This window comes from Drosophila willistoni, chromosome 3R (genome assembly GCF_018902025.1).
Source record: "Drosophila willistoni isolate 14030-0811.24 chromosome 3R, UCI_dwil_1.1, whole genome shotgun sequence".
NCBI classification, from domain to species: Eukaryota; Metazoa; Arthropoda; class Insecta; order Diptera; family Drosophilidae; genus Drosophila; species Drosophila willistoni.
The window spans coordinates 21,938,996-21,956,270 of record NC_061086.1 but is presented as its reverse complement, the minus strand read 5'-3'; the positions used below and the strand labels follow the sequence as shown (position 1 = coordinate 21,956,270).

Below are 17,275 nucleotides of genomic sequence, written 5' to 3'. Positions count from 1 at the left end.
TTGTTATGCGTTTGTGGAACTAAAAGTGAAATATAATTGAACCTCTCTCTTCTCTTTCTATCTCTATCTGTTTTATTTACTTCTAGTCGGCTTTGTCGGTCTTGAATATGAATAGCACATAGCAAGAACCGACATTAAATTTAAATTATATTCCCAGTACCATTGGCAACTTGAGTTTTCAGTTAACATACTCCTCCAGTGTGAGTGTGTGTGAGTGTGTGTGTGTGTTTGTGTGGGGGTCCTGTCGAGACCATAAATTATGCAATGAGACTACAAACGAACAGGGCTAGAACAGAGAGTTGTCATGCACTTGGCATACAAATAATTGAGCCAGGTGAAGTGCAGCCCCAGTCGAGACCTTCTCTCTCACCTTCTGTAAATTACTTATGTTATGATGAAACTATCTTATCAATTTATTGCAATCATAGCACAAAGTGAAAAAGTTTCGATCCAAATGTTAAATGTGTCTTTTAGCCAAGACTGTAATTTTTATAAACCTTTGAAAGCGTTTAATTTTTTGTGTTACTCCGGGCGCTTCTCAGCATTCTTTTTGGTAAACTCTTCGGCCGTTTTTATGAATTTTGCATGCTCTTTCACATACTCCTCAGCCAAATCACTACGTAAAGGATGTTCCGGTTCTGGGTCGTGAATAATGGACACCAAATCCTGTAAAATTTGTTCTGTACGTGTTGTGGGTTTCCAATTATCTGGACTTATAATGGGCAAACACACTTCACCCTTCTCATCAATGTTGGGATGATAGATCTTCGTCTTGAAATGTATTTTGGGCGGCAAGAAGGGATATTGCGGTGGAAAGAGGATTTCAATGCGAAAGGCACCCTTATTGTATGGCACCTTCTCGGGCACAAGCAGACCGGTCCACATGAACACTGATTCTTCGGAGGTCTGAATGTTGCGCACAGTTTTCCATTCCAACGCCGTTATTTCCGTCAGTTCCCGACCCAAGCGACGTGCACCAGCCATTACTTTGGTGTTTATTTTTTTTTTTTCTTAAGGTTTTTTTTTACTATTATAGATGTTCAAACGAAATATAACAAACTACGAAATTTTTAAATTTTACTTGATGCTATTCTGTTTACTAAATAAAAGCCAACATTGATTTAACTACACATTTTACTATTAAAACAAAGCAATATCTACTTTGATCAGAATTTTTAAATATTTTGGATTTTGTGTAAATATTTATTAATATTGCATAAATTGATATTAAGATTCTTATCTATTACGTATAAACACATGACCTTTATCTAAGTGGAGTAAAAGAAAAAGCCGAAAATCAGAAAAGCAAATCCTTGTTATTCTCATAAAGACTCTCCCATGCCTTAACCTTGCTCCATTCAGGCAAATCAATGTACCTCAAATCATCACTAATATTGAGGCACTTGAAGACTTCATCTGTTTTGCGCACAGGATCCCAAGTGAGAGTGTCCATTCCATTAATTTTCTCATTGTACGGATTACCTGTTGCTGCAAATTGTGTCCAGATTCCCACAGTTCTTTCAATATTGCGATACTCTCGACTTTCTTTGGGCAGACGTCGTGCCTGAAGACTGCTGAATTGATAAGCCAATTCATCGGCATGGCTAACTCCCTTGACTCCACGACCCATACGCATTATGCGATAATTGAAAATAATCTCCTCCGAATCGAAATCATAGCGATAAAAATAAACAGGAGCTCCTGCAGCATAGGCTTGGCGAGATTTTATAAGTCGAACAGCAGGAAAGACAAAGTAGTAGAGCGAACAATACTAAAAAAAGATGGGAAATGTTATTTAAAACCTCAAGAGAAGAAACGAAATAACTTACATCCATATAGTTATCTCCGGTCGCCACTTCACCTGTGCGATGGGTGTCACGAATTCTGCGACTCCACTCATCCTTCTTGTCGCTGCTGGGCTCTGTGGCCAGCAGCTCCTGAGGAATAAATGGAGTTCCAGCATCTAGTTTTTGAGTCACCTGAGGCGCCATCTTAAGTACTGCAAAAATTGAACTACAAACTGAATTCATCTGAGACGAATATCATTTCTTACATGGCACCCATAAGAGACCCTCATAGGAAGTATTTCCAATCAATATGGGTATTGAGTTACTCCAAGCTGTCTTCATCAACTCGCGTGGATGCTTGGGAACCACACATTCAGGTGTGATAAAAGGTTCCAAAGATGGTCCAAAAGCAAACATAATATTATTATTTCGATCTTCAAGAGACAAGACGTGTTCCTCTACACGTATCAAGTCTTTGGCCTTGATGTTGTGCAAAAAACTCAAGACATCCTTGTCATTATTCTCTCCCTTGTAGCCCGCCAGCTTAGCGATTCTAAAGGCATTATGGGTAATATCTCCATTGTAGGCCCAAGGACAAATAGCACTGCCCGATTGCAAAACAGCCCGATGGAAAAGACCCTGGGTCTGATCAGTGATCATCATGTAATGGGTAGAAGCACCGCCTGCGCTTTCTCCAAAGACTGTTATGCAATTCGGATCGCCACCAAAGTTGGCACAATTATTCTTGATCCATTTGAGGGCCATCACTTGATCCTTTAGACCCGCATTACCGGGGACATTTAATTCCGGAGAACTTAGACTAAGAAAACCTAGGAAAAATTGCAGATTAATAACTGTTTTTTGTGGATTTAATTAGTTCTAACTTACCCAAAGCTCCTAAACGATATGAAATGGTGACGAGAACAACATCTTCTTTAATGAAATAATCTGGGCCATACCATTCGCGATTGCCTTCGCCTTGTATGAAGCCACCGCCATGTATCCAGACCATGACTGGACGTGGCTTAGTGGGTGTTACCTGAAAAAAATTGGCAAATCGTCGTTAGTAGCATTCATAAGTAGATTCTATTAGATGCTACTTACATTGTTGGTAAAAACATTCAAGTATAGACAATCTTCGGAACCTTCCACTTTATCATAGACAAACTGCACTTGAACTGACTTATCCTTGTACTGACTGCAATCCCTAACACCTTCCCAAGGTGTGGGCCGTTGTGGTGCCCTAAAGCGCAATTCACCCACAGGTGGCTGGGCGTAGGGAATACCCTCGAAACTGTAGTATGGAACATCATACAGAGATATTTTCTTCACTCCCTGCACTTTTCCATATTCGGTATCAGCGACAATTGTTTCGTTGGTTGTCAAACGATATTGTTGAATTTTATGCTCGATGGTTCTGCAAAGGAAATTTAGCACAACAATAGATTGAAATATATGTACATATATGCAAACACATTCCACCCACAAATAGATGCTGCTAGTTAATTATTTTAATTAATTTTCAAAGTCACAGTGCATGCAATTTAAATTATTTTGCTGCTACAACAGTTCATCTCCAGTCAACTGTATGGGGCTTTACGATACAAACTATGCAGTTTACCTGGAGACCTACCTGACTGGTTGTCAGTGATAAATTAACACAATCTGCAACTGCTACCATAGTCACAACCTGTCAAGCAGCAAACACTGAGGTCACCCAGGAAACTTACTAAGTAGAAATCTGTTTTTCACGAATGAATCTTTAATTTACATCCGATTGCCAAATCTAAGAGTTAATGAACTTACTTGTATACAACACACAAATATGAGGGGGCGTGTCATGTTTTTTTTGTTGATTTAAGACTTACAAACTGGTATCGAATACATGCAGAACATATTTACGAGTAGATTATAGTTAGTCATTAATATTTTCTGAGAAGAAAGTTTCTGTAACTAAGACAATCTGTAGCGAATTCAAGACTGAAAAAAGTATTTACTGAAATACACCTGAAAATTTCAAGTTTTTGGCTCTCGAAAGTCCTAACTAACACCCATGCATGCATTTTTAGCAAAACGACTTAAATACTTTGCTTAAGCCATCTTAAGATCATGGTAAACAAGTCAAAGTCACTGTCAGTTCTGCTTATCGCCCAAATTAATTAGGATTATATAGTATGTCCACAATCTTTATGACAGTGAATTATAAATATAAACCTATGCTTATCAGTTCCAATTCATGTTCTATACCCTTTTTTCCCCTGACTTGTTATCATTAGAGAAGCACTTGAGCAGATATAATTAGCTTTCACTTTTGATTAGAGAAATATACAAAGAAAGATAGAAATGGTTGGTATAATTTTAATTATAGTTTAAAAACTATTTGCCATGCTGACTAAGTCAAAGTTTAAAACAAAAAAAATTGTGATAATTATACCAAACAGTGTTTTAATTACATATTTACACATTTATTTAACTGTCGACGTGATAAAATTTTAATTTACCAATTATCTGTCTCTGGTTTGGAAAAAACTTAAATTGCCAGATTTAAATATTAAATTGCAATTGCATTTATTTCATCTGCTTCCCTATATCACACAGTATACAGAAAGCTGATAGAATAACTACAGATCTATTTGAATAATCAGTGATTCAGTTCTGGTTTTAAGCTGGGTGCGACTTATTGTAAGTGTATTTACCCTACTGGAATTTTAAATAGGTAATATCCTTGCTGTCAAGAGGTATGCCAGTTATTGTTTGATTTGTAATTAATTGAATAGTTCTCAACACGTGTCGCACTATACTCACTTTTGTTATATAATGTTCAAATATAGCCATAACCACAAGAACAACAACAAACCTTTTGTTTCAATATTTGCTTATGTAGGCAAAACTCTGTCTGATACTGCCTTTTTTTTTTTGTTTTTGTTTTTGAATTTTAGTAATTAACTGTGTAAAATGCGCATAGTATTTAACCATATATGTATATATTTACTATATGAGGTCATAAATATGAAATGTATTTCGCATTAAATTGATTAAGTAATAAATTGGATAATTTTTATGAATTAATCGAATGAATTTTTGCATTAAGAAGAGGCTAATAACCTTCAGTTCTTAGATTAGACTTGTTGAAATATATACAAACTTTATCTGTTTATTGAAATATAAATACTATTTCGCCATAATAAGTAATTTTCAATTTAAAAGTTGTGAAATACTTATCAATAGGGCAGTAAACTAAAGAAGGCATTTTAACTTGCAATTTTGAAAGAGTTGTCATTAAAAAATCAGAGTTACCAATATCTCACCTCAAAAGAATGTTTTTAAATGTACTACACTCGATTTTAGACACTGTGTTCTATAAACATTCCGTTGAATAAATCTGAGGGGAAACCCAGCAGCTGTTTAATATTTTAAAAGACTTTATCTATCAGCTGTTTAATGCAGACAAAGCTAGGATAGGTCAACCTTTTGCAGAACTCTCTATAATATAAATAAGGAAAGTTACTTGGAACAACCACATATGTAGAAACATATGGTTTATTAACTTTGATGACTTTTACAAAATGTAGATTGCATTTGTTTCCATTTGATTTTTTAATTATAAAGAAATCTTATTGATTAAAGTGCTAATTAAACAATTTCTTATCACATGTTTCATTAGATTCTAGTGGATTTGAAAAAGCTACTCTTTAAATATTAGAACATATGTTTTATTTTACGTCATTTACGTCATCTACAATATATTTATCTAATCTATTACAAAAGCAAATACAAAAATATCAATTTCATTAGATGAATTATTAAACCTTCATCCACATAAAGGTCTTAGTCATTGCTGACAATAGGCAAGAAAAATGCCAAAAAAACAAAAACCAACATAACAAGTAAAAAATAGAACATCAATTCAAACGCTTCAATTGGCTACCGACAAATCGCAAGCAGATAAATATAAAGTATATATACAAATACTATATATGTGTATTCCCAATAAGCACCTTTCGACATTAACAAATTTATAATGAAATTAATAATCAACTGACCAATTGAGGTCATCACTCTTAATAATAGAAAACTTACTTTAAGCGCCACCGCAAGCGTTCCATAAAGCCGAGGTTCTTATTCATGATTCTATCCAAAATATGTTTAAAAACTTTCGAGTTGAAATATGTTTAGCAAATATGTGTATTGAACTTGCTGCTGATCTGTAAACGATCGGACCAACCAACTGTATTGTGCCAGCTCCAAACAGAAACTGAAATTATAAACTTTTACTCATATTGAATTCCATTGGCAAGCAGAACACAACCGAACCGAACAGAACAGGCGAAATAAACAAGTGGCAAAAATTATAAAAAAAAAGAAAACAAAAACGAAAAAAAGAAAAAAACAGAGAGAAATATACTACATTAACACAAATATCAGAATACAAATTAAACAAAAACAAAAAGAATGAAAAAAGTTTATAGCAAAACAAAAGCAAAAATGCTGCGTTTCATATGCGGCGCAGAGATTAAACGTTCCAGAGAGTCACAGCCGATCATCTAGTGGAGAATGCGTAGGCTCTCGAGTGCTGAGTGGGGTGGGTATTCTAGGCGCGCCTAGAGCTACTGCATAATTAATCAATAGTGCACCAAACGATATGTTTTATTAGCAAATTTGTTTAATTTTTCAACAAGTATAAACAAAAGTTTCTGAAAGTCAATAGGCGGAAAGCCGGTTGGCGCTAAGTGAGAAGGTCAATATGAACACTTGGCAGAGGAAGAGAGCCAGAGAAATAGAGAATCAGAGGTCTATTATTGAGAGTGGGTCAACCACACTCGATCGTGTCGGCAATTATTGTAAACAGAAGCAGAAAGAAGCTTTTCTATTGGTAGGGGCGTTTTTAGGCAAAAGCTTTGGCTCCACCACAGCCCTAAAGATAAGCAGAGACTACAAGTAAACAGTGTCGGCCTAAAATATTGACACAAAAAGCTCAAACGATTTGTTAACGTATTACTAAATTTTTGGGTTTATTTTTAATTTCAAACAACAAGCAGAGGATTAAAATAGCAAATCTTTGTTATCCTCATAAAGACTCTCCCAAACCTGAACCTTATTCCATTCAGGCAAATCAATATATTTCAAATCATCGCTAATATTCAGGCACTTGAAGACTTTATCTGTTTTCTGTACAGGGTTCCAAGTTAGAGTGTCCAGTCCATTGATATCTTTACTATTTGGATTGCCTGTTTTGGCAAATTGTGTCCAGATGCCTACAAGTCTTTCAATATTACGATAATCTCGACCATCTTTAGGGAGGCGATGTGACTGAAGACTGCTGAATAGGTAGGCCAACTCATCGGCATGTCCAACACCTTTGACTCCGCGACCTTCACGCATAATTCGATAGTTGAAGATGAGCTCCTCCGAATCGAAATCATAGCGATAAAAGTAAACTGGAGCTTCTGCGTCATGAGCAAGATGAGACCGTATCATGCGTATGGAAGGAAAGATAAAGTAGTACATGGAACAAAGCTGTGAATTGAAGAAGATATTTTTAAGATCCAATGGCAAGGTAGTGACAAGACTTTTTTTTAAACTTACCTCCATATAATTGTCTACGGTGGCCACTTCACTTGTGCGATGTGCATCACGAATTCTCCGACTCCACTCAGCCTTCTTTTCACTGCTTGGATTGGTCGCCAGTAGTTCTCGTGGTATAAAAGGAGTACCAGTTTCTACTTGTTGAACCACCTGTGGCGACATCTTAGTTTCTGTCAAAGCAAACATTTTATTTCCAATATTTTCACTCTAATAATTTCTTACCTGGAACCCAAAAAAGTCCCTCGTAAGAAGTATTTCCAATCATTACTGGCATTGAGCTACTCCAAGATTTTCTTATCAACTCAATCGGAAGTTTGGGTATAACACACTCAGGTGTGACATACGGCTCTAATGATGGACCGAATGCAAACAATATCTTCTTTAGATGTTCTTCTGGGGTAATTACATTGCCCTCCACGCGTATCAAATCTTTGGCATCAACTTTGAGCAAGAAATCCAAGACATCCTTGTCATTGTTCTCTCCCTTGTAGCCTGCCAGTTTGGCGATTCTATAAGCATTATGGGTAATATCTCCATTAAAGGGACCGGCCCAAGAGACCGCTCCAGATTGTAGAATAGCTCGATGGAAAAGTCCTTTTGTCTGTTCAGTCATCATCATATAATGGGTACCTTGACCACCTGCACTTTCTCCAAACACTGTTATGCAATTCGGATCGCCACCAAAGTTGGCACAATTGTTCTTGATCCATTTGAGAGCCATCACTTGATCCTTGAGAGCTGCATTACCAGGGACATTTAATTCCGGTGAATTCAAACTTAAGAAACCTTTAAAAATATATTTCCTATTATAAGCTACTATTTTAATGTGTTTTAATCATTGAGCGCTTACCCAAAACTCCCAAACGATACTGAATGACAACCAAAACAACATCTTTCTCGATCAAGTAGTCTGGGCCATACCATTCACGGTTGCCTTCGCCTTGAATAAAAGCACCACCATGAATCCAGACCATGACTGGACGTGGTTTACTGGGCGTGACCTAAAGAGAATTGCGGAAATCATTTCAGTGAGCATTCATCCGAATGTCTTTTATCCTGTTTTTTCTTACATTATTCGTATAGACGTTCAGGTAAAGGCAATCCTCAGATCCTTCTACTTTATCATAGACGAATTGCACTTGAACTGCCTTATCCTTGCACTGACTACAATCCTTTATTCCCTCCCAAGGTGTGTGCCGTTTTGGTGCCCTAAAACGCAAGTCACCCACAGGAGGCTGGGCATAGGGAATACCCTCGAAACTGTAGTAGGGTACATCATACAAAGATATTCTCTTTACTCCCTTCACTTTTCCATATTCCGTATCAGCAACAATTGTCTCGTTGGTTGTTGATCGATATTCATGGATCTTATGCGCTATAGTACTGCAAAATGAAAATACCTTTAATAATTAAGAACATGTGGTTATAAATGCTTTTACTTTTGACATTTAGTTAAGGACAAATCCAACAATATTAGACCTTATTTATTTAACTTCAATGTTACTTCTCATCAAAATTTTCTTAAGTTTATTTCACAATAATGTTAAATCTATGGAAAATTGGCCTGGTGAAATACTTATCAAAATAGAAACACTTTCGAGAAGGCAATTCTTCAATTAAATGACTTTACAAATACTTCTCTTATCTGTTATAAAACAAGTTTTATGAAATAAGTATCACATACAAATCTGGTTAGGAAAATTTTCAAAGAATCAACAACTAAAATGTGCGATTAAAGCTTCTGAAATTTTACTTAAGTGTCCAATTAAACATAATTTTTTTTCGTTTATGATTACTTACTTAAAACGCCATCGCAAACGTTCTACAAAGCCAAGATTTTTGTTCATATTTCTATCGAAAAGTTCTAATTGATTTGATTCAAAATTGGGTTACTCGCTGATCGGACCAACTGGATTGGGCCAGCTCCAAACAGAAACTGAGACAACCAAACTAACTCAAACTATATTTAAATTCCAAACAAAACAGAACAGTCGATTCAAACAAATGGCAAAGATAATTAACAAACAAAAAGAAAGAGAGAACTATACTATACCAAATTATCTACAAAAGCATCAAAATGCCAGATAACAAATGTGTAACGAAAACGTATAGCAAAATAAAATGAAAAAATGTAGTTTCAGCTCACAATAGAGATAAGGATGAAAGCTTTACACCACCAAAACACACTGGAAACTACGGGCACCCGGTCTAACCCGATCTAATTATCAGAGCTTTTATTATTTCTTAAGAGCATTGCAATAAAAGCTTCGATCCAGTCACAGTGCTGGGATTCTATATTGGAACAATTCAAATTTTATTGATACATTCCATTAGTTAATTTTTCGAATTTTTGCTGTTTTTTCAAAATGTTATCATCCTCCATAAAGAGCTTTATCGCTGTCATAAAGTTGATTCCATACTTCCAATCCTTGGCGTTCGCATTGAGTTTTTAGCTCCAAATCTTGTCCAATATTGAGAACCCTATAGGGTAATTTTGGTGTTAATGGTGTCCATGCCTCAGAGCCCGTTTCCTCGCAGTTTGGATCGCCAGTGCTGGCAAATGTAGTCAGAATGCTAACCATCCTTTGTATTGTACAATATTCGGGGGAATTTCTGGATAGTTTCTTAACATTTTGTTTGTGGAAAATATAGCCCAAATCATCAGCATGACAAACGCCGCGTTTGATATCATCGCCACAGAGTTTAATACGCATAAAGTTATGTGTGGGTGAATCGAAATCGAAACGGTATAGATAAGTAGGAGCTTGGGCATGCACCAAACGAGAACGGACCACACGATGAAGCCCATGCCAGAAAAGTTTATAGCTGAAGAGCTAGAACAAAAAATTGAATTAAAATTAAGAGAAAATCATGGATCGAGACACAGAATTACTTACATCCAAGACTTGGGACACATTGTTTTTGTCAATGCTTCTAGGACCGTAATGGGTCTCAACAATAGTAGCAGCTCGACATTCACGCTCCTCGGGAGATAAAGTTTTATACAGCTCATAGGGCAAGACCAATGTAGGCTCTTGTTTTAGAAGATCCATTATATAACCGTTACTCGACTTGCACAATGGATACGACACGAGTCCCTCAAAGGAAGTGCCACCCAAAAGCAAAGGCACTTGAACTGACCATGCCTCTCGCATTAATTCAAGCAGCGGACGTTCCTCCATACTCGGCACAAATGGATGTATGAAGCCGAAGCATTTGTGACTAAAATTGAAAAAATCATGTTGGACCAGTTTCTCAGCAGATACGCAATGTAAAAATTTCAATATATCCTCTTGGGTCATGGGTCCCTCATATCCAGCTTGCACAGCTAATTGACAGAACAAAACATCCTTTCCTGGCGATTGTGTCCAAGGGCACAACATACTGCCTGACATCATGATAGCCTTGTGAAAAAGATCTTTCGCCTCTGGCATACACATCATAAAATGCACAGAGGCAGCTCCAGCACTCTGACCAAACAATGTTATATTATTCGCATCGCCATTGAAATGTTCAATGTGCTGCTTAATCCAACGTAAAGCCAAAACTTGATCCTGTAGTCCAGCATCGCCGGCGATATTCAAGTCGTTATTGGGTAAACTAAGGAAACCCAGCGAACACACGCGATAATTAAACACGACATAGACAATATCCTTACTCATCAGATAGTCGGGTCCATAGTTAAACCTTGAGGCACCTCCTGAACGAAATGCTCCACCATAAATGAAAACCATCACCGGTAAAGAAGGTTTCGTTCTATCAAACTTGGGAGGAGGCATAAAAATATTGAATTTACCATACACATATTACGATACAAAGGATCACTTACATGCTTGGTATACACATTAAGATATAAACAGTCTTCACTGCCTATGACACAAGATGTTCTTTGATCTACTTGCACTGGGATATCACGTTCCTTGCGGGCATCCAATTCCTGATCCCATCCCCAACCATCGCAGACTTGCGGAGCCTTAAAGCGCAGCTCATCAATCGGTGGTTTGGCAAAAGGTAAACCCTCGAAACTGAAAAACTCATCGCCATAAATGCCAAATTGCCGCTTGCCCCGCACTTTTCCCAGCTGGGGCAGATCCACAACCATTGACTCGTCCGTCGAGTCTGTCGAGCTTGTGCTTCGGTAATAGACTTGCTGCTTCCCGTGAAACTGTTTCTTCAAAAAATGCACACATTTCCCTTTGACAAGACGTGGGAAAATAAATTTCAACATGTCATTATCGAATGCAAACAAATTTTGACAGAATTTCAATGGACAGCTACGATTGGAATAAGTAACAAAACAAAACCCAAATGCAAATTAATGTCTGAGTCAATGAATACAAATTTCGTATACATTTTCACATCGTTTTAATTGCCGCACATAAATTCTGAGCGTAACTCTTTTCAACTCATACAAATCTAGAAATTTCAAATACATTGGTTCAGAAAATATAAATATTTTGAATATGGTAAAAACAAATATGAAGCCCATATGCAACTTTTTAGTGAGCCTCAATCGGAATGGCATCGATATCCTGACAATCACGACAGCAACATCCATCGCCATGCTCCTCCACGAGTAGTTCAAATAGTTCCATATTATCGCATACTTTGTAAAGATTCTGTTCAGTTGTTGGCTCTATTACAGCCTCCTCGGCCAAATTTTCCTCTATCAATTGTGAATCGTTTGATTGCAGTAGTAGAAACTTTTCCAATTGTCTGTCAACGATGTCCTTATTCCATTCATATAACTTTGGCAATGTAAAGATCATAATGTAGGCTAATGGGCTCTAATGTTAATTTCGTAATTATATTAGCCACGTTATAGAGGACTCACCTAAGACTAAAAGGGTTAGGCCATTGAAGCAATCGCCCAATAAATTAATACCGCATAAAGCTAGCAGAAGCTTACACGAATCCCAGATATTCTCCACAAAGAAGAGAGAACGGCACTTGATCAGTAGAATATTCAAATTGTCCACAATCAGGCATACCAAATAAATGGCCTTCTCTCGTGAAATACTGAAATCCATCTCTAAATAGCAACGATATGGATGTTCCATAGAATCCGTCTTATTCCACGACTGCATAAAGTGATCGAAACAGCGATAGCCAATAGATATTAGTAGCATGGTGATGCAAGTCATGCTGACCACACTGATTATCGAATGGTAAACAACATCCACCAGAATAAGCAAAATACCCATGAAAATGATTGCCGATTTCTGCCAGTTGCGCCATAGCAATAGGTTTTCCAGCTCTATGAACAGGGAATTTGAATTGTCTGCTACTTGACCCTCCATTAGAGGCATTGCATTCGAATAGTTAATGTTATTGTAATTGTTCTGATTAAGTGGATTTATTCGATTTTCAAAAAGTGAACTCACATTTATGAATTTGCCAAGACTGAGTTTATTTTCAAATGCCAATGTGCTCAAATAATCACAAGTTTTTTTTGTTAATACAGTGATTCAGGTTTGTACATTATATCCCAAACCTTCAACTTCTCACGCTCGGGCAGATCAATTATCTTTACATCGCTGCTAATATTAAGTACTAGTTGAGCTTGCTCCTTGGTCGAAGGTAGCCAATTTACCTCGGAAATTTCCTGACAATTTGGATTTGATGTAGTCGCAAAAGAAGTCCAAATACCGATCATGCGTTGAATAGTGCGATATTCTGGCGAGGATTTATCCAACTTCCAGGCTTCAGAGTTAAGGAACAAATAGCACAAATCATCAGCATGAGCAACACCTTTGGTGACATTATCGCCACAGAATTTCTTACGATACAAATTGAAATCGGGAGAATCGAAATCAAAGCGATAGAAGTATGTCGGAGCTTTGCCATAAGTCAAACGTGAGTGAAGAGCACGATGAAAGCCATGCCAGAATATTTTATAGGAATAATACTGAAAAAACCAATAAAGAAAAGTTAGCAAATATTCAAACTTATACTTGATAAAATTCACCCACATCCATAAAGTTTGACATCAGCTCAGAATTTGGCGTAGCCTTTCCAAAATACGTTTCAATAATTTTCTTGCTGTATTCCAGATTCTTTTCCTCCGTGTTCTCCACCCGTATTTCGTAAGGTACAACTCTAAGAGGATCTTTTGGCAGGCTGTCCATTGCCTTGAAGTTTGCCGACAATGCAGGATACATAAAAAGACCTTCGAATGAGGTGCCGCCCAGCATGGCAGGTATTTCATTTGACCAGGCTTCACGTGCCATTTCCACCTGTAGTTTCGGCACCACACAGTCCTCTGTCACATATGGCTCTATGGTGGGGCCAAAGGGGTAAAGCAAGCCATTTCTGCGATCCTCAACTGTCAATAAGCTATGATTGATCAATTCCAAAGGAGGAACTCCCTGCAAATACTTTAATATATTTGCATCATTATTCTCGCCCTTGTAACCATGATGTTTGGCGAGACGATAGGCAAAATCAGCTGGCTCAGTGTTAGACCAATAATTGTGAACGGTTCCGGACATGGGTATAGCCTTGTGGAATAGACCTCGCGTCTGCTCCGTGCACATCATATAGTGTGTAGAGCAACCACCTGCACTCTCGCCAAAGACTGTTATATTATTTTCATCGCCATTGAAGTGGGAAATGTACTGTTTTACCCATTTAAGGGCCAGCACTTGATCCTTGAGTCCTGCATTTCCCGGTACATTCAGACTTGGATCTTTAAGCGAAAGAAAACCTGCAAAAACAAGTAAACACAATCGATTACGTAGGTGTCAAAGTACCTGTTAAACAATGACTTTAATATCGTCGGCAAAAAGATAAGCGTGTCCACCACCAAATGAAATACCTTACCCAAACAATCAACACGATAGTTGAGTGTTACCAAAACAACATCTTTGGCCATAAAGTAGTCCGGACTATAGAGAACACGTGTGGCTTCTCCAATAGTAAAGGCCCCGCCATAAATATAAACCATAACCGGCAATGGCTTCTCAGATTTCAGCTTTATATAGTTAAAAAAACAACAATTAGAGTTTATTAATAATCACATCAATCATAAGCAGTGATTCGCTATCGCTCACCTGTTTGCTATACACATTCAAATACAAACAGTCCTCGACGCCTTCAATTATGCCCGTTAGGAAACCTTTTTGAACTGGCTTTTCAGCGAATTGAGTGCAATCAAGTGTCCCATTCCATGGCTCAGCTGGCTGGGGAGCTTTGAAGCGCAATTCGCCAATCGGTGGTTTGCCGAAGGGCAGTTTCTCAAAACTAAAGTACTCATCATCGTAAATGGTCTTACGTTTCATTCCCTTGACCTTGCCCAATGGCAATGTAATTTCGCAAGTCTTTAAGCTATCGTACATAAAGGGTCGGAATGTTATGAATAACTCAGGTAAAGAGTTCAACCAATTGAAGCACTCACTCTGCTGCCATGATGTAGCTCAGTTGCCTGTTTGGGAGCCGATTGCCTACTGAAAGTTAAGTCAGCGTGAAACACAAACAATACCTCGAAGCTCGATGTACAGTAGGGTCTGAAAAAATATGTCCAGTGTTAGATCGAGCTTTTATGATCGTGTGATGTGGTTTGCTTATTGGGAAAGCTTTTAAAGCTTATGGAATTTTTATGGGATACAAGATTATTTTGCTGAACTCAGCACTTTGCTATGATCTTCGGACATTACCCATTTTTTAAATTGCTAACCATTTGAAATAATTGTAAATATAAAACGATAAAGCAAATATTTAATTAATTATGTTCAGTTAAATGTTTAATTCACACTCATATCACTCATTTGAAAGAGAAGCACCATAATTGGCAAGTAATCACAAGTTTTCTTTATTAAAACAATGATTCAGGTTTGTACATACTGTTCCAAATTTTTAACTTCTTATGCTCAGGCAGATCAATGATCTTTACATCGTTGCTAATATTAAGTACTAGATGAGCCTGCTCCTTGGTCGAAGGTTGCCAATTTACCTCGGAAATCTCCTGACAATTTGGATTTGATGTAGCCGCAAAAGAAGTCCAAATACCGATCATGCGTTGAATAGTGCGATATTCTGGTGAGGATTTATCCAACTTAAAAGAGTTACAGTTTCGGAATAGATACGATAAGTCATCGGCATGTGCAACACCTTTGGTAATATCGTTGCCACAGAACTTTTTACGATAGAAATTAAAATCAGGAGAATCGAAATCAAAGCGATAAAAATATGTGGCAGCTCGAGCATAAGTCAAACGCGAATGAAGAGTACGATTTGTGCCATGCCAAAACACTTTGTAGGATTGGTACTAAAATTGTAATATAGAAAAACTTTCAAAGTTTCATAACTAGACTCGATTACAATTACTTACATCCAAGAAGTTTAACATCAACTCCGAATTTGGCGTAGCTTTTCCAAAGTACAATTCAATTAACATCTTGCTGTATTCCGAATTTTTTTCCTTTGTATTCTTTACCCTTACTTCGTAAGGTACAACGCTCAAAAGGTCCTTCGGCAGGAAATCCAATGTCGAGTTGGCCACCACGCCAGGATACAGAAATAGACCTTCGAATGAGGTGCCACCCAACATGGCAGGAATTTCATTCGACCAGGCCTCACGAGCCATTTCCACTGGCACTTTCGGCATGAAACAGTCCTCTGTCACAAATGGCTCTACTGTGGGGCCAAAGGCGTTAATCAAACCATTTTTATGATCCTCTAGCGTCAAAAGATTGTAATTAACTAATTGCAAAGGCGGAACTCCCTGTAAATACTTAAGAATTTTGGCATCATTATTCTCGCCCTTGTAACCATGATGTTTAGCCAGACGATATGCAAAATCAGCGGGTGGAGTGATGGCCCACAAATTGTGAAAGGTTCCCGACATGAGGATAGCCTTATGGAATAGTCCTCTTGTCTGTTCCGTACACATCATATAGTGGGTGCAGCAACCACCTACACTGTTGCCAAAGACTGTTATATTATTTTGATCGCCATTGAAGTGGGAAATGTACTGTTTTACCCATCTAAGGGCCAGCACTTGATCCTTAAGTCCAGCGTTGCCCGGAACATTCAGACTTGGGTCTTTAAGCGAAAGAAAACCTGTAAATTAAGTAAAGAAGGTTAAAATGCTTACGAAGTATTTTTTGTTTGAAAGAAGAATCAAAATCCCTTACCCAAACAATCAACACGATAGTTAAAAGTCACTAAAACAACATCTTTAGTCATAAAGTAATCTGGACTATAAGTCTCGCGGGTTGCCGCTCCAACACTAAAAGCCCCGCCATAAATATAAACCATAACCGGCAAAGGATTATCCGACTTTAGCTTTTAATGGTAAAAGTCAAAACACATTAAAAATCTAATCAATTAAAATTCCTCTTGTACATTAACTCACCTTTTTGCTATACACATTAAGATATAAACAGTCCTCGACGCCCTCAATTACCTTCGTTTGTAAGCCTTTTTGAACTGGTTTCAGGTCGAACTGGGTGCAATCAAGTGTACCAGTCCATGGCCCTGCCGGCTGAGGAGATTTGAAGCGGAGTTCACCGATCGGCGGTTTGGCATAAGGCAGTTTCTCAAAACTAAAGTAATCATCTTCGTAAATAGTCGTACGTTTTATTCCCTTGATCTTGCCCAACGGCAATGTAAGTTCACAAGTTTTTAGCCTATTGTCAATTACAAAATTAGAGGAGTTAAAATTATTTTTGTTTTATTATGTTGCAATTCAACTCACTGTATCACCATGATGTGTCTTCACTATGACTTTTTGTCAACTAAATCAGGAGTTACCACCGACAATAAAGAAAACCTCAATGTTTAGTTTTCTTTAAATTTAATAAGACGATTAAAAACCACTCCCACGATCGTAAAGATATGAAGATGAACAAATTATTAAATAGATTAACCAACGTTATCTAAACCGAAAAACATAATTAAAC

At 37.4% G+C, this 17,275-nt stretch overlaps 7 protein-coding genes across 7 annotated transcripts; all 7 read right to left on the bottom strand.

Moving 5' to 3' along the window:
• Nucleotides 1-389: 389 nt before the first annotated feature.
• On the bottom strand, nucleotides 390-1,119 carry LOC6648027 (ubiquitin-conjugating enzyme E2-18 kDa). The gene has a single exon (XM_002070321.4). The coding sequence runs from the start codon at nucleotides 982-984 to the stop codon at nucleotides 523-525; it is 462 nt and encodes a 153-aa protein (XP_002070357.1). The 5' UTR covers nucleotides 985-1,119; the 3' UTR covers nucleotides 390-522.
• A 61-nt stretch (nucleotides 1,120-1,180) lies between these two features.
• On the bottom strand, nucleotides 1,181-6,029 carry LOC6648028 (esterase B1). The gene is made up of 6 exons (XM_002070322.4): nucleotides 5,868-6,029; nucleotides 2,892-3,204; nucleotides 2,676-2,826; nucleotides 2,054-2,617; nucleotides 1,830-1,999; nucleotides 1,181-1,771 (listed from the first exon to the last, which is right to left on the bottom strand). Exons 1-6 carry the CDS (start codon nucleotides 5,912-5,914, stop codon nucleotides 1,298-1,300), a joined length of 1,719 nt encoding a protein of 572 aa, XP_002070358.1. The 5' UTR covers nucleotides 5,915-6,029; the 3' UTR covers nucleotides 1,181-1,297.
• Nucleotides 6,030-6,784: 755 nt separating this feature from the next.
• On the bottom strand, nucleotides 6,785-9,290 carry LOC6647964 (esterase B1). The gene is made up of 6 exons (XM_002070323.4): nucleotides 9,174-9,290; nucleotides 8,444-8,756; nucleotides 8,224-8,374; nucleotides 7,596-8,159; nucleotides 7,374-7,543; nucleotides 6,785-7,304 (listed from the first exon to the last, which is right to left on the bottom strand). The coding sequence occupies exons 1-6, from the start codon at nucleotides 9,218-9,220 to the stop codon at nucleotides 6,831-6,833; spliced, it is 1,719 nt and encodes a 572-aa protein (XP_002070359.2). The 5' UTR covers nucleotides 9,221-9,290; the 3' UTR covers nucleotides 6,785-6,830.
• Nucleotides 9,291-9,666: 376 nt separating this feature from the next.
• Nucleotides 9,667-11,662, bottom strand: LOC6647965 (esterase B1). Its single transcript, XM_002070324.4, has 3 exons — nucleotides 11,203-11,662; nucleotides 10,271-11,137; nucleotides 9,667-10,207 (listed from the first exon to the last, which is right to left on the bottom strand). The coding sequence occupies exons 1-3, from the start codon at nucleotides 11,599-11,601 to the stop codon at nucleotides 9,746-9,748; spliced, it is 1,728 nt and encodes a 575-aa protein (XP_002070360.3). The 5' UTR covers nucleotides 11,602-11,662; the 3' UTR covers nucleotides 9,667-9,745.
• A 59-nt stretch (nucleotides 11,663-11,721) lies between these two features.
• Nucleotides 11,722-12,682, bottom strand: LOC6647966 (reticulon-1-A). The gene is made up of 2 exons (XM_002070325.4): nucleotides 12,208-12,682; nucleotides 11,722-12,150 (listed from the first exon to the last, which is right to left on the bottom strand). The coding sequence occupies exons 1-2, from the start codon at nucleotides 12,680-12,682 to the stop codon at nucleotides 11,873-11,875; spliced, it is 753 nt and encodes a 250-aa protein (XP_002070361.2). The 3' UTR covers nucleotides 11,722-11,872.
• A 76-nt stretch (nucleotides 12,683-12,758) lies between these two features.
• On the bottom strand, nucleotides 12,759-14,811 carry LOC6647967 (esterase B1). The gene is made up of 5 exons (XM_002070326.4): nucleotides 14,770-14,811; nucleotides 14,426-14,699; nucleotides 14,196-14,346; nucleotides 13,346-14,079; nucleotides 12,759-13,281 (listed from the first exon to the last, which is right to left on the bottom strand). The coding sequence occupies exons 1-5, from the start codon at nucleotides 14,778-14,780 to the stop codon at nucleotides 12,829-12,831; spliced, it is 1,623 nt and encodes a 540-aa protein (XP_002070362.2). The 5' UTR covers nucleotides 14,781-14,811; the 3' UTR covers nucleotides 12,759-12,828.
• A 375-nt stretch (nucleotides 14,812-15,186) lies between these two features.
• On the bottom strand, nucleotides 15,187-17,081 carry LOC6647968 (esterase B1). The gene is made up of 5 exons (XM_002070327.2): nucleotides 17,071-17,081; nucleotides 16,729-17,014; nucleotides 16,508-16,658; nucleotides 15,703-16,433; nucleotides 15,187-15,639 (listed from the first exon to the last, which is right to left on the bottom strand). The coding sequence occupies exons 1-5, from the start codon at nucleotides 17,079-17,081 to the stop codon at nucleotides 15,187-15,189; spliced, it is 1,632 nt and encodes a 543-aa protein (XP_002070363.2).
• Nucleotides 17,082-17,275: the final 194 nt, after the last annotated feature.

Excerpts from the sequence above, each read along its gene's own strand:
- LOC6647965 (XM_002070324.4), bottom strand. The coding sequence starts at position 11,601 with ATGTTGAAATTTATTTTCCCACGTCTTGTCAAAGGGAAATGTGTGCAT. Across the intron at positions 11,138-11,202 it reads TTAATGTGTATACCAAGCAT|TTTGATAGAACGAAACCTTC; the intron begins GTAAGTGATCCT and ends CCTCCTCCCAAG. Across the intron at positions 10,208-10,270 it reads ATGTGTCCCAAGTCTTGGAT|CTCTTCAGCTATAAACTTTT; the intron begins GTAAGTAATTCT and ends TTTTTGTTCTAG.
- LOC6648028 (XM_002070322.4), bottom strand. The coding sequence starts at position 5,914 with ATGAATAAGAACCTCGGCTTTATGGAACGCTTGCGGTGGCGCTTAAA. Across the intron at positions 2,827-2,891 it reads TGAATGTTTTTACCAACAAT|GTAACACCCACTAAGCCACG; the intron begins GTAAGTAGCATC and ends AATTTTTTTCAG. Across the intron at positions 2,000-2,053 it reads GGGTCTCTTATGGGTGCCAT|TACTTAAGATGGCGCCTCAG; the intron begins GTAAGAAATGAT and ends CAATTTTTGCAG.
- LOC6647967 (XM_002070326.4), bottom strand. Across the intron at positions 14,080-14,195 it reads CTATCGTGTTGATTGTTTGG|GTTTTCTTTCGCTTAAAGAT; the intron begins GTAAGGTATTTC and ends TTGTTTTTGCAG. Across the intron at positions 13,282-13,345 it reads TGATGTCAAACTTTATGGAT|TATTATTCCTATAAAATATT; the intron begins GTGGGTGAATTT and ends TGGTTTTTTCAG.
- LOC6647968 (XM_002070327.2), bottom strand. Across the intron at positions 16,659-16,728 it reads TTAATGTGTATAGCAAAAAG|CTAAAGTCGGATAATCCTTT; the intron begins GTGAGTTAATGT and ends TACCATTAAAAG. Across the intron at positions 16,434-16,507 it reads CTATCGTGTTGATTGTTTGG|GTTTTCTTTCGCTTAAAGAC; the intron begins GTAAGGGATTTT and ends CTTAATTTACAG.
- LOC6647964 (XM_002070323.4), bottom strand. The coding sequence starts at position 9,220 with ATGAACAAAAATCTTGGCTTTGTAGAACGTTTGCGATGGCGTTTTAA. Across the intron at positions 7,544-7,595 it reads GGGACTTTTTTGGGTTCCAG|AAACTAAGATGTCGCCACAG; the intron begins GTAAGAAATTAT and ends TTGCTTTGACAG. Across the intron at positions 7,305-7,373 it reads CCGTAGACAATTATATGGAG|CTTTGTTCCATGTACTACTT; the intron begins GTAAGTTTAAAA and ends TTCAATTCACAG.
- LOC6647966 (XM_002070325.4), bottom strand. The coding sequence starts at position 12,682 with ATGCCTCTAATGGAGGGTCAAGTAGCAGACAATTCAAATTCCCTGTTC. Across the intron at positions 12,151-12,207 it reads CCTAACCCTTTTAGTCTTAG|CCTACATTATGATCTTTACA; the intron begins GTGAGTCCTCTA and ends AGAGCCCATTAG.
- LOC6648027 (XM_002070321.4), bottom strand. The coding sequence starts at position 984 with ATGGCTGGTGCACGTCGCTTGGGTCGGGAACTGACGGAAATAACGGCG.